At 68.8% G+C, this 16,508-nt stretch overlaps 1 protein-coding gene across 6 annotated transcripts in view; it reads left to right on the top strand.

Annotated features, from left to right (window-relative positions):
• DNMT3A (DNA methyltransferase 3 alpha) overlaps window positions 1-16,508 on the top strand; it is a 37,672-nt gene that overhangs the window by 13,568 nt on the left and 7,596 nt on the right. The window contains exons 4-7 of one of the 6 annotated variants that reach the window (XM_086875306.1): window positions 4,701-4,950; window positions 10,464-10,510; window positions 11,325-11,471; window positions 16,262-16,477. In XM_086875306.1, coding sequence (XP_086731432.1) covers window positions 4,701-4,950; window positions 10,464-10,510; window positions 11,325-11,471; window positions 16,262-16,477 — 660 coding nt within the window. Of the gene's footprint in view, window positions 1-4,697; window positions 5,020-10,463; window positions 10,511-11,324; window positions 11,472-15,700; window positions 16,018-16,261; window positions 16,478-16,508 lie in introns of those variants that run through there. The other 5 variants (XM_086875304.1, XM_086875305.1, XM_086875303.1 and 2 more) reach the window with 5 other exon arrangements.

Here is a 16,508-nt window from a genome sequence, read left to right as displayed (position 1 = left end):
AGCTGCTGCCAGGGGCACCGGGAAGCCGGGCAGTGGCAGCCGGGTGTGCGGGGTGGCCGGGCTGCGCTGGCTGCGGCCCCGGCGGCGGGAGCAACGTGCCGGGGCGGGGGAGCGGCTGCGCTGCAAGAACAATGCTGGCACGGGAGCAAGCGGAGAACTCTCAGGAACAGCCGGGGCCTGGGAGCCAGGAGGGCTCCGGCCAGCGGAGCCGGCGGCCCCAGGAACCCCCCGGCACCGCAAAGGAACGGCAGCAATGCCAGGGCACCGGGTACCTCCTGTCCTGGAGCCGGGGTGGGTGCCCGTCCCTGTGCGCTCCAACACACCCGCACTGTGCCAGAGCTGGTGCCAGAGCTGGTGCCAGAGCTGGTGCCAGAGCTGGTGCCAGAGCTGGCCCTTTGGCCGGCAGCTCCCAGTGCCAGGAGAGCAGAGCTGGCGTGGCCAGCCCCGGGCAGTGCCAGGAGGCCAGGGAACCCCCTTTGGACGTGAGCTACTAAAAATATCCTCCCTGAGGGGAGCCCGCCTTGCCGGGGCACCGGGACAGGCTGAGGGGAGCTGGCACGTGCCAGGGGCACCAGGCTGGCTCTGTGGGTGCCGGCTGGGGACCCCCAGCACGCCGTGCCCGGGGTCCCGGTGGGCACACGTGGCCAGAGGGGCTGGGTAGCAGAGTGGGGGGGCACAGGGTGCCGGAGCGGGAGCTGGCAGGGGGCTGGCTGGGCACAGCCCCGTGGGGACGGTGTCACGGAATCAGTGAGCTGTGCTGGGCTGTGCTGGGCTGTCCTGAGGTGTGCTGTGCCACGCTGAACCATGCGGTGCCAAGCCCAGTGTCCCCAGCTGTGCCTGGCAGAGGGACAGCCCTCAGCGGGGTGGCTCTGAGGGTGGTGCCATGGGTGACAGGGGCACTTTCCCCGGGCTGGGGTGGGCACGAGAGTCCCCAAGTGGCGACCCCCGTCCTGAGGGAGGCGTCCCCGGTGTCACCCCGGGGCGGCGCGGGGGGCCCGGGGCCGCTCAGCCCCGTGGCTCCCGGCAGAGCAGCGTCCTTGGCGGGGGCCCAGCGGAGGGGAGGGAGCGGGAGAAAGGCAGCACTTGTTCCCAGGGCCCGGCGGCCAGAGGAAGCGGGTGGGTGGGTGGGCAGGAAGGCTCCGCCGCCGGCCCTTCTCAGGGACGGGGACGGGCACCGGGGTGGGTCCCGCTGTCCCCGTCCCCAGCACCTCCCCGGCCCAGTCTGGGCAGCACCGGGACTGGCACGGGGGCCCGGCGAGCTGGGCTCCGCTCCTGGCCCAGGTAGGGAAGCTGGGGCGCCACGTTTGGCCAGGGCAGCCTGGAGGGGCTGGGTGGGACGGATGGGGCCGTGCAGGGCACAGCGGCCGTGGTGCTGCGTGTCCCTGTCCCGCCAGGACACCGTGTGAGGGGCCCAGCACCCCGGGACGCTCCTGCCGGGCTCCTTGGCCTCGTCCGGCTGCGCTGCAGGCCCGGCGGCCGCGTCAGCCCCGGTGCCGCTGCCGAGGCCTGGCAGCACCAAAGGGAGCCCGTGCCTCCGTGTTCCCGGTGCCCCCACGGCAGCTGAGCCCCCCAGGGCCTATCCTGGCCGGGAGTTGGGCTGAGTTCCGCAGCCTCCCTGAGCCCCACGGCCACCCCAAAGCCCAGCGGCCGCCCCGAGCGTCCCGCGGCCCCCGAGGCCTCTGCTTCTGCTCCGGAGCACATCTCCGGCCTTCCCGTTTCCTCCCGGGAAGCCTCACGGCCCCTGCGATTGTTCTCTGCGCGGATGCGGCCCCGGGCCCCCCGAGAGCTCTGGGGGCTGCAGCGGGAGCAGGACCCGTCCCGCTGGCCGTGGGACTGGAGACACTTCGCTCCCTGGCATCCGTCCTGCCCTGCTCCCGGCTCCCTGCGCTGCTCCCAGGCCTCGCTGCCGTGTCCCCGCTGCCACCCCTGCCCGCGGTGGCGCTCCCGGAGCTGCAGCATCCCTTGGCCGGGCACACCAAGGTCTGGCCTTGGGGCCTGGAAGCCCAGGTGTGCCCGGTTCATGGACCGGCACAGCGCTCCCGATGGCACCGGCGCCTCTCGGGGCACCGTGCCCTCCCCGGGGGCGGGTCTGATGCAGCCAGGATGGGAGGAGGCCACAGCAGTGCCACCAGACCCCCCTGAACCCCACCACCCCCTCTCGGTGCCTTCTCATCCCTTCCTTCCCAGCTCCGGAGAAGCGGCAGCGTGGGCCAGGGGCGTGTGCCAGGCCGGGGATGGGGGTCCTGTGCCCTGGGGCATGGATCAGGGACCTCGGGGAGCAAACACTGCCTGGCACCTGCCCTCCCCCTCGAGGGTGCCTCAGTGCCGTGTCCCCTCACAGACCCTGTCACCAAACAGGTGTTGTGTGACCTGCAGCTCACTGGGGACAGGCAGGAGGGTCCCTGTGCCAACCACCCACCATGCTGCCCTGGCATCACACTGTGCCACCCTGTGCCACCCTGCCCTGGCATCACACCGTGCCACCCTGTGCCACCCTGCCCTGGCTCCACACTGTGCCACCCTGTCACCCTGCCCTGGATCCACCCTGTCACCCTGCCCTGGCTCCACACTGTGCCTCCCTGTCACCCTGCCCTGGATCCACCCTGTCACCCTGCCCTGGCTCCACACTGTGCCTCCCTGTCACCCTATCACCCTGCCCTGGCATCACACTGTGCCACCCTGTGTCACCCTGCCCTGGATCCACCCTGTCACCCTGCCCTGGATCCACCCTGTGCCACCCTGTCACCCTGCCCTGGCTCTACACTGTGCCACCCTGCCCTGGATCCACCCTGTCACCCTGCCCTGGATCCACCCTGTCACCCTGCCCTGGCTCCACCCCGTGCCACCCCGGTGGCACCTCTGGGTGTCTGTCTGGGGCTGCTCAGTGCCAGTGCTGGGGTGCCAGCAGGGTGGGCACCCTGTGTGTGTGCAGGACACCTGAGGAGGCCGCTGCCGGTGCCTGGAGTGGTGAGGGCCAGTGCCAGCGGGTGTCCCGGCACGAGGGCACCCCCAGGAGGGCGCTGGGGCAGTGCCAGCGGGTGTCCCGGCACGAGGGCACCCCCAGGAGGGCACGGGGGCAGTGCCAGCGGGGCTGGCCGGGCGGTGGTGGCTGTGCCGCCCTGCCAGGGCTGTGCCAGCACCAGCTCCGCGGTGCCACAGCGGCACCTCCACTCTGCCTGGGAACCGCTGGGCTGGGCCACGCTGCGCCTCTCGCTCGCACTCCTGCTCCCGGTGCCGAGTCGTGCCAGGCTGTGCTGAGCTGTGCCAGGCTGTGCCAAGCTGTGCAGAGCTGTGCCAGGCTGTGCCAGGCTGTGCTGAGCCGTGCCAGGCTGTGCTGATCTGAGCAGTGCCAAGCTGTGCAGAGCTGTGCCAGGCTGTGCCAGGATGTGCTGATCTGAGCAGTGCCAGGCTGTGCTGAGCTGTGCCAGGCTGTGCCAGGATGTGCTGAGCTGTGCCAGGCTGTGCCAGGCTGTGCCAGGCTGTACCGAGCCGTGCCAGGCTGTGTCAGGTTGTACCAGGATGTGCTGATCTGAGCAGTGCCAGGCTGTGCTGAGCTGTGCCAGGATGTGCAGAGCTGTGCTAGGCTGTGCCAGGCTGTGCCAGGCTGTGCTGAGCCGTGCCAGGCTGTGCCAGGATGTGCTGATCTGAGCAGTGCCAGGCTGTGCTGAGCTGTGCCAGGCTGTGCTGAGCTGTGCCAGGATGTGCTGAGCTGTGCCATACACAGCTGGCTGCATGGTGTGGTGCCACAATGCCATCCTGGGCCCGTGGCCTGTCACACACACCTGTCACACACACCTGTCACACACACACACACACCTGTGACAAACGTGTCACACACACACATATCACACACACACCTGTGACACACACACACACACACACAAACACACCCCCACACCCCCAGCTGTCACACACCCACACCTGCTCACATGTGTGCCATGATGTTATCACAGGGCCTGGCTCTGCCTGTGCCACGTGCCCATGCCAGTGGGGGTGGCCCCCTTGCTGTCCCCTCGCTGTCCTCTCAGCCCAGGGTGGTGGCACAGGTGTGCCAGGCAGGCTGGGCAGTGCCAGTGTCCCCTCTGCCCGGTGCCCAGAGTGTTGTGGCACCTTGCTCTGCAGGTGTGGTGGCCCGGTGTGGTTCTCCTGCAGGGTCATGTCCCTGTGTCCGGTCCTGAGGGTGTCACAGCAGCATGTCCTGTGCTGTCCTGTCCTCGTGTTGTGGCTCCATGTCCTGATCCTCGCGGTGTGTCGCCTTTTGTTACGGTCCTGAGGATGTCAGGGCCTTTTGTCATTGTCCCAAAGGTACCTTGTCACTCTGTCCCTGTCCTGGGGGTGCCGTGCCGTTGTGTCGTGGTCTGAGGCTGTTGTGGTAACGTGTCCTGGCCCTGAGCAGCTCGTGGAAGTGTGTCCTGGTCCACGAGGCTGTCACACACACCTGGCTGTTCTGGTTCTGAGAGTGCCGTGGTGCCGTGTCCCGGTGCTCGGGGTGACACAGCAGCGTGTCCTGCTCGTGAGGGTGTCACATCCACGTGTCCTGGCCCTGAAGATGCTGTGACACCGTGCCCTGGTCCCAAGGCTCCCCTCAGCAGGCAGCGGCGGCTGTCAGGGCTGGGATGCAGGAGGTGGGACTGGGACTTTTCAGTGCCGTTGTCCCCCCTGCCAGCACCGACCGCAGCTCCCTCCCCATCTCTCAGCAGGCGGAAAGCAGTGACACCCCCAAAGACACCGCGGCCGTCCCCAAGTGCCCCCCGCCCTGTCCGGAGGCCAGTCCCGCCGAGCCGCTGCCCAACGGGGACGTGGAGGGGGACGCGGAGGAGGCCAGGAGCCCCAAGGGCGGCCGGCCCGAGGAGGACGAGACGGAGAGTCTGGCGGACGGAGAGACGGGCCGGGCGCTGGAGAACGGCCGCTGCACCCCCAAGGAGGGCCTGGACGCCCCGGCCGATGAGGGTGAGCTGGCCCCTTCCGACCCCCAGAAGAAACGCGGGAGGAGGAAACTCCTGGAAGCCACAGAGAAAAGTAAGAGCTCAGCGTTGGGGGCTCCCCGCTGCAGGGCCCAGCCCCGGGGTCCCCGAGGGCTCCGGGCTGGGCAGTGCTGCTGCACGAGGAGGAGGAGGAGGAAGGGCTGAGCCCCTCGGTGCCATGCGGGATTTGGGGTGGGGGCAGCAGGTCGGAGTGGGGGGCTGCGCCCGCGCGCTCATCCCGGCCCCCGTCACCGCCTTTGCCGACGGCAGGAGCAGGGGCACCGGTTCTTGTGCTCAGTGCTGCCAGCACATCCCTGGCCACCTCTGAGAGCTCCCTGGCCACCTGTGAGAGCTCCCTGGCCACCTCTGAGACCTCCCTGGCCACCTCTGAGAGCTCCCTGGCCACCTGTGAGAGCTCCCTGGCCACCTGTGAGACCTCCCTGGCCACCTCTGAGACCTCCCTGGCCACTGTGAGACCTCCCCGGTCACCTGTGAGACCTCCCTGGCCACCTGTGAGAGCTCCCTGGCCACCTGTGAGACCTCCCTGGCCACCTCTGAGACCTCCCTGGCCACTGTGAGACCTCCCCGGTCACCTGTGAGACCTCCCTGGCCACCTCTAAGAGCTCCCTGGCCACCTCTGAGACCTCCCTGGCCACCTCTGAGAGCTCCCTGGCCACCTGTGAGAGCTCCCTGGCCACTGTGAGAGCTCCCTGGCCACTGTGAGACCTCCCTGGCCACCTGTGAGAGCTCCCTGGTCACCTCTGAGACCTCCCTGGCCACTGTGAGACCTCCCTGGCCACCTCTGAGAGCTCCCTGGCCACCTCTGAGACCTCCCTGGCCACTGTGAGACCTCCCCGGTCACCTGTGAGACCTCCCTGGCCACCTGTGAGAGCTCCCTGGTCACCTCTGAGACCTCCCTGGCCACTGTGAGACCTCCCCGGTCACCTGTGAGACCTCCCTGGCCACCTGTGAGACCTCCCTGGCCACCTCTGAGACCTCCCTGGCCACTGTGAGACCTCCCCGGTCACCTGTGAGAGCTCCCTGGCCACTGTGAGAGCTCCCTGGTCACCTGTGAGACCTCCCTGGCCACCTCTGAGAGCTCCCTGGCCACCTCTGAGACCTCCCTGGCCACTGTGAGACCTCCCTGGCCACCTCTGAGAGCTCCCTGGCCACCTCTGAGACCTCCCTGGCCACCTCTGAGAGCTCCCTGGCCACCTCTGAGACCTCCCTGGCCACCTCTGAGACCTCCCTGGCCACCTCTGAGAGCTCCCTGGCCACCTCTGAGACCTCCCTGGCCACTGTGAGACCTCCCTGGCCACCTCTGAGACCTCCCTGGCCACCTCTGAGAGCTCCCTGGCCACCTCTGAGACCTCCCTGGCCACCTCTGAGACCTCCCTGGCCACCTCTGAGAGCTCCCTGGCCACCTCTGAGAGCTCCCTGGCCACTGTGAGAGCTCCCTGGCCACTGTGAGAGCTCCCTGGCCACCTGTGAGAGCTCCCTGGCCCGTGTGCCCCCTGTGGCAGCCCTGCCCTTGCCGGGGGCGCACGGTGCCCAGGAGGAGCCGGCTCTGGTGCCGGGGCAGGGCTGAGGAACCAGCGCCCTGAGGGGTCAGTTCCAGAAACCGGCTGGGCACAGCTCAGCACTGGGGGTCCCAGGGGTCCCAGGACATTTCTGGGCAGTGTCAGGAGGTGCCCAGGTAGTGCAGCCACCCTGTAGATCATGGCCCAGCGCTGGCTCCCCAGCACACGCGGGACAAGACAGGCTGGGGAGAGCCCGCCGAGCAGCCTGTGATGCTGCAGGGCTGGAGCGGCTCTGCCGGGATAAGGCTGAGGGAGCTGCAGAGCCCCGGGGATCCCTGGCTGTGACACCTCTAGGGAGGCGTCTGCAGGTGAGCCCAGCGCTCGGGGCTGCCGGGGGACAGCACCAGAGGCCACGGCACGGGCTGGACCCTAGAGGGTCCCTCTGGACCTCGGGACACCCTTCTCAGCATTCCCAGCTCTGGCACTGCCTGCCTGGAATCATCACAGACTGACTGGCTGGCCATGGCGAGCTGGTGCCAGGGAGGGTCCGGGAGGGACAGGGGAGAGCTGGGAGGGGGCTGGAAGAGGCTGGGGTGGGGCTGGAGAGTCAGGGATGGAGCAGGAAGAGGCAGGGATGAAGAGGCAGGGATGGAGCTGGAAGAGGCAGGGATGAAGAGGCAGGGATGAAGAGGCAGGGATGAAGAGGCAGGGATGGATCTGGAGAGGCAGGGATGAAGAGGCAGGGATGAAGAGGCAGGATGAAGGGGCAGGGATGCAGTTGGAAGAGGCAGGGATGGAGCTGGAGAGGCAGGGATGGAGAGGCAGGGATGCAGTTGGAAGAGGCAGGGATGAAGAGGCAGGATGAAGAGGCAGGGATGGAGCTGGAAGAAGCAGTGATGAAGAGGCAGGGATGAAGGGGCAGGGATGGAGAGGCAGGGATGGAGAGGCAGGGATGCAGTTGGAAGAGGCAGGGATGGATCTGGAGAGGCAGGGATGGAGCTGGAGAGGCAGGGATGAAGGGGCAGGGATGGAGAGGCAGGGATGCAGTTGGAAGAGGCAGGGATGGAGCTGGAGAGGCAGGGATGGATCTGGAAGAGGCAGGGATGAAGAGGCAGGGATGAAGGGGCAGGGATGAAGGGGCAGGGATGCAGTTGGAAGAGGCAGGGATGGAGCTGGAGAGGCAGGGATGGAGCTGGAGAGGCAGGGATGGATCTGGAGAGGCAGGGATGGAGCTGGACAGGCAGGGATGGATCTGGAGAGGCAGGGATGGATCTGGACAGGCAGGGATGGAGCTGGAGAGGCAGGGATGGAGCTGGAGAGGCAGGAATGGAGCTGGACAGGCAGGGATGCAGTTGGAAGAGGCAGGGATGGAGCTGGAGAGGCAGGGATGGAGCTGGAGAGGCAGGGATGGATCTGGAGAGGCAGGGATGGAGCTGGACAGGCAGGGATGGATCTGGAGAGGCAGGGATGGATCTGGACAGGCAGGGATGGAGCTGGAGAGGCAGGGATGGAGCTGGAGAGGCAGGAATGGAGCTGGACAGGCAGGGATGCAGTTGGAAGAGGCAGGGATGGAGCTGGAGAGGCAGGGATGGATCTGGAGAGGCAGGGATGGAGCTGGAGAGGCAGGGATGGATCTGGACAGGCAGGGATGGAGCTGGAGAGGCAGGGATGGAGCTGGAGAGGCAGGGATGGATCTGGACAGGCAGGGATGGAGCTGGAGAGGCAGGGATGGATCTGGAGAGGCAGGGATGGAGCTGGAGAGGCAGGGATGGATCTGGAGAGGCAGGGATGGAGCTGGAGAGGCAGGGATGGAGCTGGAGAGGCAGGGATGGAGCTGGAGAGGCAGGGATGGAGCTGGACAGGCAGGGATGCAGAGGCAGGGATGAAGAGGCAGGGATGGAGCTGGAGAGGCAGGGATGCAGTTGGAAGAGGCAGGGATGGAGCTGGAGAGGCAGGGATGGAGCTGGAGAGGCAGGGATGGAGCTGGAGAGGCAGGGATGGAGCAGGAAGAGGCAGGGATGGATCTGGAGAGGCAGGGATGGAGCTGGAGAGGCAGGGATGGATCTGGAGAGGCAGGGATGGAGCTGGAGAGGCAGGGATGGAGCAGGAAGAGGCAGGGATGGATCTGGAGAGGCAGGGATGGATCTGGAGAGGCAGGGATGGAGCTGGAGAGGCAGGGATGGAGAGGCAGGGATGGATCTGGAGAGGCAGGGATGGAGCAGGAAGAGGCAGGGATGGAGCTGGAGAGGCAGGGATGGATCTGGACAGGCAGGGATGGATCTGGAGAGGCAGGGATGGAGCTGGAGAGGCAGGGATGGAGCAGGAAGAGGCAGGCATGGCTGGATGGCTGGATGGATGAGCTGCACGCTGCAGATGCTGCCGCAGTCACGAGGCTCAGCCGCGGGAGCGCCGCAGCCGCGCTCGGGGGGAGCGGGGAGGGCCGGGGGCCGCCCCGGCGGGGCAGCCGCAGCCGCTGCCGGCTGGGGACGGTGTCGCAGCGGCTCCGTGAGCCCCGGGAGGGCCGGGGCAGCTGTGAAACCGCCGGGAGCTCGCTCCCCCCAGCAAGGAGCCGTTTCCAGCGCCGGGCTCGGCTCCTGCCCGACCCTCCCCTGCTCCTCCCGGCCGGCCCGGGGCTCCACGGGGCTCCTGGGACGAATCCCCACTTCGGCCAGTGCCCCCGGTTTAACCAGTCCCGGAGACAGAGGGGACCAGCATCTCAGAACGGCCCCCTCTGCCGTGCCTCAGTTTCCCCACCTGAGATGCCCGTGGCTGCGGGCAGCCCTGGGAGGATGGGATGCCTGGGCGTACCTGGAGCACACACACACTCCTGTTCCCCAGTGTCCCGAGGTTCCCAGTGTCCTGCAGAGTGCCCCCTTGTCTCCCAGAGCCTCCCTGGTTCCCCTGCTGTCCCCCAGCACTCAGAGCAGAGCTCTGGGCCGCTCTCCTTCTCTGGCCTTGCTGCTCTGGGGGGCTCCGACTGCCCTGGGGGGCTGGGTGCCCATGTGCCGGCTGGGGGTGCCGTCCCGGTGTCACGCAGGGCTGGGGCCACCCCAGGCTCTGTGCCAGGGTGGCCAGTGCCCAGCAGGCAGGGTGAGGTGCTGAGGGATGGCAGCAGCGGCTGGGAGCCCCCTCTGCAGCCGGCAGTGCCCCCGCTCCCCCGGCCCCCGGCGGTTCTCAGCCCCCGAAACACTCGGGGTTATTTTTAGCCGCTTTCCTGGCAGCGCCTCGGCACGACCTGCGGCGCGGATGTGCCGAGAGCACAGGAAGCAGCGGGGCTGCTCCGCTTCCCCTGCCCGCCGGGGGGGTCCCTGCCCCGGACCCCAAACCGTGTCCCAGGAGCAGCACCCACCCGGGAGCGCCGCAGACCCCGGCCGGCACAGGGTGGCCCCCCTGGATGGGCTGGGTGGGCTCTGTGTCCCCCGTGGCTCCTGGGTGGGCTCTGTGTCCCCCGTGGCTCCTGGGTGGGCTCTGTGTCCCCCGTGGCTCCTGGGTGGGCTCTGTGTCCCCCGTGGCTCCTGGGTGGGGTCTGTGTCCCCCGTGGCTCCTGGGTGGGCTCTGTGTCCCCCGTGGCTCCTGGGTGGGCTCTGTGTCCCCCGTGGCTCCTGGGTGGGCTCTGTGTCCCCCGTGGCTCCTGGGTGGGCTCTGTGTCCCCCGTGGCTCCTGGGTGGGCTCTGTGTCCCCCGTGGCTCCTGGGTGGGGTCTGTGTCCCCCGTGGCTCCTGGGTGGGCTCTGTGTCCCCCGTGGCTCCTGGGTGGGCTCTGTGTCCCCCGTGGCTCCTGGGTGGGCTCTGTGTCCCCCGTGGCTCCTGGGTGGGCTCTGTGTCCCCCGTGGCTCCTGGGTGGGCTCTGTGTCCCCCGTGGCTCCTGGGTGGGCTCTGTGTCCCCCGTGGCTCCTGGGTGGGCCCCATCGCCCTGCGGGGTCCCGGCCCCGCGGCCCCGCACCGCCGCCGGCTGACGGCCGCTCTCTGTTCCATGTGCAGGCAAGGACGAGAAGGAGGAAAACAACTTCGACACCCTGAAAATGGAGGCAAGTATGGCCTGGGGCTGGACCCTGCAAGGCTGTGCCCAGGAGATGGGCACAGCCCCACAGCCGATGCAGTGCTCCTCGTGCCCACGGGCACCATCGCTCCCTGCTCCCTCGGCACTGGGGGAGCAGCAGGGCCCACATTCCCACAGGATGGGGGCCCTGGGCTCCCATGCCACGGCACAGCCAGACACCGGGCAGCGCTTGTCACTGTGCTGGGGACGGGGTGGCACCGGGATGTGCTGGGTCAGTGACCCTGCTGCAGCCCTGCATGGGATAGTGCCTGCCCAGGCTGAGCCCTCCCCTGCCTCCCCTCAGTTCCCTCAGCCCTCTGGGCAGCGTTTCAGATCTGTTTGGGGTGGATCTGTGCCTGCACGGTGCCGGTGGTGCCCACCAAGGTGCAGCTGGGTGTGGTGTGATGCCACGGCATCCAGGTCATTGAATCCCGGGCTGCTTTGGGCTGGAAGGGACCTCAAAGTTCACGCACGGGCAGGGACACCTTCCACTGTCCCAGGCTGCTCCAAGGCACATCCAGTCTGCCCTGGAACACTCCCGGGGATGTGGCGGCCACAGCATCTCTGGGCACCCCGTGCCAGGGCATCGCCTCCCCACAGGGAAGAATTTCTCCCCAGAATCTCTGGACACCAGCTCCTGGTGCACACACGGGCCAGGCCACGTCCGTGTGCACGTGTGCCCAGGCAGGCGGTGCCCCCTTGCCAGGCAGGAGCGGGCAGCTGCCGTGTCCCCTGTGCTGTCCCCACGGCTCGCCCCACGCTGCCACGGCGGTGCCCTGACCCCTCTCTCTGTGTCGGCGCAGGGCTCGCGCGGGCGGCTCCGCGGCGGGCTGGGCTGGGAGTCGAGCCTGCGGCAGCGGCCGATGCAGCGGCACACCTTCCAGGCCGGGGACCCCTACTACATCAGCAAGAGGAAGCGGGACGAGTGGCTGGCACGCTGGAAGCGGGAGGTGAGGGCACCGCCGAGGCTGCCACGGCCGTGCAGGGGCGTCGGTGGCGCGGGGCCGGGGCTGAGCGGGCACACGAGGCACGGCCGGTGCGCACGGGGGGCTCGGGTGGGCGCACGGGGTCCCTGGCACCCGAGTCTGGCTCCGCTCCTCGCCCCTGTGCCCCGGTGTGCGCAGCCGCGGGCGGCGGGCCCGTCCTGCTCCTGCTCCCGCGGGATGTGCCGCCCGTTCCTGCCGCTTTCCCGGGGAACCGGCGCGTGACGCAGCCGGGCTCGCGGCGGGAGCCTGGCGTAGGCACGGGGAGGCCGCGGTGCCGGCGGCCGCTCGTGGCCAGCAGGGACAGGGGCTCTGCGGGTGCCCCGGGGTCACACCCCCCTCACCCCCTTCTCAGCACTGTCCCCCGCTGCCAGCGCGTCTCCCTGGCAGCGTGTCCCCTTGTGCCACCTCCTTGGCACTGCTTACAACCCTGCTGCCAGGCACCCTGCTGCTGGCATCCACAGGGACCGTGGAGCCCGGCACAGCCAGGGCATCCCACGGGGCATGGCTGGCGTGGCCAGGCCGTGCCATGGGGCACAGGGCACGGCTGACACGGCTGCAGCGTCCCCACGGGACACTGGGCACAGCTGGTACACTCACGCTGTCCCACAGGGTGTGACCCCCTCCCTCCTCCTGGAAGGGGTCCCCAGGCACAGCCCCCGTGTCCAGCCTCATCTCGCCAGACCGGAGCCTTCGGCACGGGCAGGTTCCTCTTGGAACTCCTCAAACCGTGCAGGTCCCCGGGCCGTGAGCACCTCCAAACCTGTCACTGGTCACTTCTGGGCCATGGTTTTGGGGAGCAGAGCTGGCTGCTGGCCCAGTGACCATTCACAGCTGCCCCCATCCCTGGCTGCTGCTGGGGCCACCCCCTTTGTGCCACCCACTGCCCATGTCCCAGTCTGGGGACACTCCCCACTGTCTGTCCCAGCTGGGGTCACCGGCCCCCCTAACGTGGGCACAGGGACAACCCAGCCCCTCCAGACTGCCCTCCTCTTCCTCATCCCCTCAGCCTCTGAGGGGCGCAGCTGGCACGGTGACAGGGACACCTGGGGACAGCACGGTGACAGGGACATCCAGGACAGGTGCTGTCCTGTGGCAGCTCTGTGGCCACCCTGTGCCAGCTGTGGAGATGGGGATGGAGACAGGCGTGGCATTGGGATGAAGATGAGGGAGATGGGGACGATGGGGATGGCAAAGGATGAAGGTGGGAGTGGGATGGGGATGAGGCAAGAACAGTGGCTGAGGATGGAATGGAGGTGGGATGAGGAAGACGATAAAGATGGAGATGAGGATGGGAGGAAGATGGAGATGAGGATGGGAGGAAGAGGGAGATGAGGATGGGATGGAGATGAGGATGGGAGGAAGAGGGAGATGAGGATGGGAGGAAGAGGGAGATGAGGATGGGAGGAAGAGGGAGATGAGGATGGGAGGAAGAGGGAGATGAGGATGGGAGGAAGATGGAGATGAGGATGGGAGGAAGATGGAGATGAGGATGGGAGGAAGATGGAGATGAGGATGGGATGAAGATGGAGATGAGGATGGGATGAAGAGGGAGATGAGGATGGGAGGAAGAGGGAGATGAGGATGGGATGAAGATGGAGATGAGGATGGGAGGAAGATGGAGATGAGGATGGGAGAAGGATGGAGATGAGGATGGGAGAAGGATGGAGATGAGGATGGGAGGAAGATGGAGATGAGGATGGGAGGAAGATGGAGATGAGGATGAGAGGAAGATGGAGATGAGGATGGGAGGAAGAGGGAGATGAGGATGGGAGAAGGATGGAGATGAGGATGGGAGGAAGAGGGAGATGAGGATGGGAGGAAGAGGGAGATGAGGATGGGAGAAGGATGGAGATGAGGATGGGAGGAAGAGGGAGATGAGGATGGGAGGAAGAGGGAGATGAGGATGGGAGGAAGATGGAGATGAGGATGGGAGAAGGATGGAGATGAGGTGGGAGGAAGATGGAGATGAGGATGGGATGAAGATGGAGATGAGGATGGGAGGAAGAGGGAGATGAGGATGGGATGAAGATGGAGATGAGGATGGGAGGAAGATGCAGACAGAGATGAGGTTGGGGGTGGGGCAAGGACAGGGAATGGGGATGGAATGGGGAAGGGGATGGGGGTGGGAATGCAGGTGGAATGGAGATGAGGTGGGGGTGAGGCAGGGACAGGGATTGGGGATGGAGCTGAGGATGAGGGTGGGGGTGGACGGGGCTGGCAGAGCTGCCGGTGGCCCCAGGGCAAGGATCGGTTGGGACAATTGTCCAGCGGGGATATCCAGACGATGTCCCTTAACGACCGGCGATGGGACATTTCCTGTCCCCCCCGGGCAGAGCGGGGCCGGTGGGACCAGCACTGGCTGGGGGAGGGACACGAGGCCCTGCTGTCACCCTGCCCCAGGACACTCCGGGGGTCACCCACCCCGTGTCCTTTGGCCCAGCGCCACTCGTGTCCCCAAAGCCCGAGCTGGGCTGGAGGAAGCGGGTGTCCCCAGCTGTCCCCGCTGTCACCCCAGCGTCACCCGGGGGAGCACGGACCGGGTGATGTCACCTCACTGTCACCCGGGGAGCACCCAGAGGGTGGCATTGGGGTCCCTCCGGGTCCCGGGATGAGGTGGTGGCCCGAGGACCCCCGAGCAGGGGGTGGCAGGGCAGGGGTCCCCCCCGGGGTGACACCAGCGCCCTTTGTCCCCCCTGCACACGGAGGGGTCCCGGAGCCACCGCGCCGTGGGACCCCCGGGCCCGCCGGGCTGGGGGGGGGGCAGGGGCTGTGCAGGGCCCCCGGGCGTGTCCCGTCCGTACCGGGCCGAACTGGGCCAGCCCGGCCGGTACCGGCTTCTAGCCAGTGTCCGTACCGGGCCGAACAGGGCCAGCCCGGCCGGTACCGGCTTCTAGCCAGTGTCCGTACCGGGCCGAACAGGGCCAGCCCGGCCGGTACCGGCCCCACGGCAGTGTCCGTACCGGGCCGAACTGGGCCAGCCCGGCCGGTACCGGCTTCTAGCCAGTGTCCGTACCGGGCCGAACTGGGCCAGCCCGGCCGGTACCGGCTTCTAGCCAGTGTCCGTACCGGGCCGAACAGGGCCAGCCCGGCCGGTACCGGCCCCGCACCGGTGTCTGTACCGGGCCGAACAGGGCCAGCCCGGCCGGTACCGGCCCCGCACCGGTGTCCGTACCGGGCCGAACAGGGCCAGCCCGGCCGGTACCGGCTCCTCGCCAGTGTCTGTACCGGGCCGAACAGGGCCAGCCCGGCCGGTACCGGCCCCACGGCAGTGTCCGTACCGGGCCGAACTGGGCCAGCCCGGCCGGTACCGGCTCCTCGCCAGTGTCCGTACCGGGCCGAACTGGGCCAGCCCGGCCGGTACCGGCCCCGCACCGGTGTCTGTACCGGGCCGAACAGGGCCAGCCCGGCCGGTACCGGCCCCGCACCGGTGTCCGTACCGGGCCGCAGCGGGCCATGCGGTAGCGGGGGGGTGTCCGCAGCGGGCTGACCGGGGCAGTGTGGCCGGGGTCCATCCCCAGCTGGTGGCACTGGGGACACCGGTGCGGGGGCGGGGGCGGCTCCAGCCGTGCGGGGCGAGGCCCCCGGGGCGCCGCCGCCCCCGCCCCGTCCCGGCGCTCCGCACAAAGGCCGGGGGGCCGCGGCCCCGGGACAAAAGGCGGCGGGAGCGGCCCCGCGGCGTGAGGCGCAGCCCAGCCCGGACCGGAACACGGCCGTGAGTACCGGGAGGAACGGGCCGGGACCGAGGCACCGGCGGCACAGCGGGGCTGGGACGAGAAGCACCGGGACCGGGACTGGGGCCGAGACCGGGACGACACCGGGCAAGCGGGACCGGGACCGGGACCGGGCCGGACCGCTCGGGGCCGTTCGGCTCCGTTGGGTTCTGTGCCCGGAGTCCGCTCAGTTCCGTTCGGTTCTGCTCGGAACCGTTCGGTTCCACTCGGGACCGCTCGGTTCCGTCCCGCAGACCGCTCGGCTGCCTTCGTGCTTCTCGGCTTCGTTCGGTTCTTCTCGGTCCTTTCGGTTCTGCCCGGTCCCTTCGGGTCCCTCCGTTCCCTTCGGGACCGGCCCGGCCGCCGTTCGGGTCTCTTCGGCTCCTCTCGGTTACTCCGATTGTGTTCGGATCTTTTCGGTTCCGTTCGGTTCCACTCGGGCCCCTTCGGTTCCCCTTCGGTTCCGGTCCGGCCCGTGCCCCCCGCGCGCCCCCCCCCTCCCCCCCCTCCGCAGCCAACCAGCCGGGCCGGGAGGCACCACGTGACCCGGAGCCCAGACAAAGGGCCGCCGGGCTGACCCGCACCGGCCCGGCCGGCTCCGCGCGTTCCGGCTCCGTGCGTTCCGCCCCGGCCCGGGCCCGGCCGGTCCCCGCGGGTACGTGACCGGGACCGGGACCACCGCGGGCCGGGAGCGCCCGGGCCGCGCGGGTAGATCGGGACGGGGGCGGCCCGATGGGGGTACCCGGAGAGGGTGACATGAACCGGGATGAGCTCCGACGGTCCCGGGATAAGTACAGAGGGTACCGGACGGGCTCCGGGGGTCACGGGATGAGTGCGGGGGGTCCCGGGATGGGCCCCGGGGCTCCCGGGATAAGTTCTGGGGGTCCCGGGGGACAGGAGGGGGAAAGTGAGGCAGGGGAGCTCGCCCGCAGGCCCCGCGGTGGGTGCCGGCGGCCGGGCCGGGGGTTCCCCCGGGGCCCGGGCCGTGCCCCGCTGTGTCCCCGCGGTGGGGGCCGGCGGCCATGCCCTGCCCCGTCCCCGCAGGCGGAGAAGAAGGCCAAGGTGATCGCCGTGATGAACGTGGTGGAGGAGCCGGCGCGGGCCGAGGCGCAGAAGGAGGAGGAGGCGAGCCCCCCGCCCGCCCCGCAGCAGCCCACCGACCCCGCCTCGCCCAGCGTGGCCACCACACCCGAGCCCGCCGTGGCCGACGCCGGAGACAAGAACGCCTCCAAATCCGCCGACGACGAGCCCGAGTACGAGGTGAGGGCAGGGCCGGGCGGAGCGGGGCCGC

This window comes from Cyanistes caeruleus, chromosome 2, assembly GCF_971803275.1.
Source record: "Cyanistes caeruleus chromosome 2, bCyaCae1.hap1.1, whole genome shotgun sequence".
NCBI classification, from domain to species: Eukaryota; Metazoa; Chordata; class Aves; order Passeriformes; family Paridae; genus Cyanistes; species Cyanistes caeruleus.
This window is presented reverse-complemented; position numbering and strand designations above follow the sequence as displayed.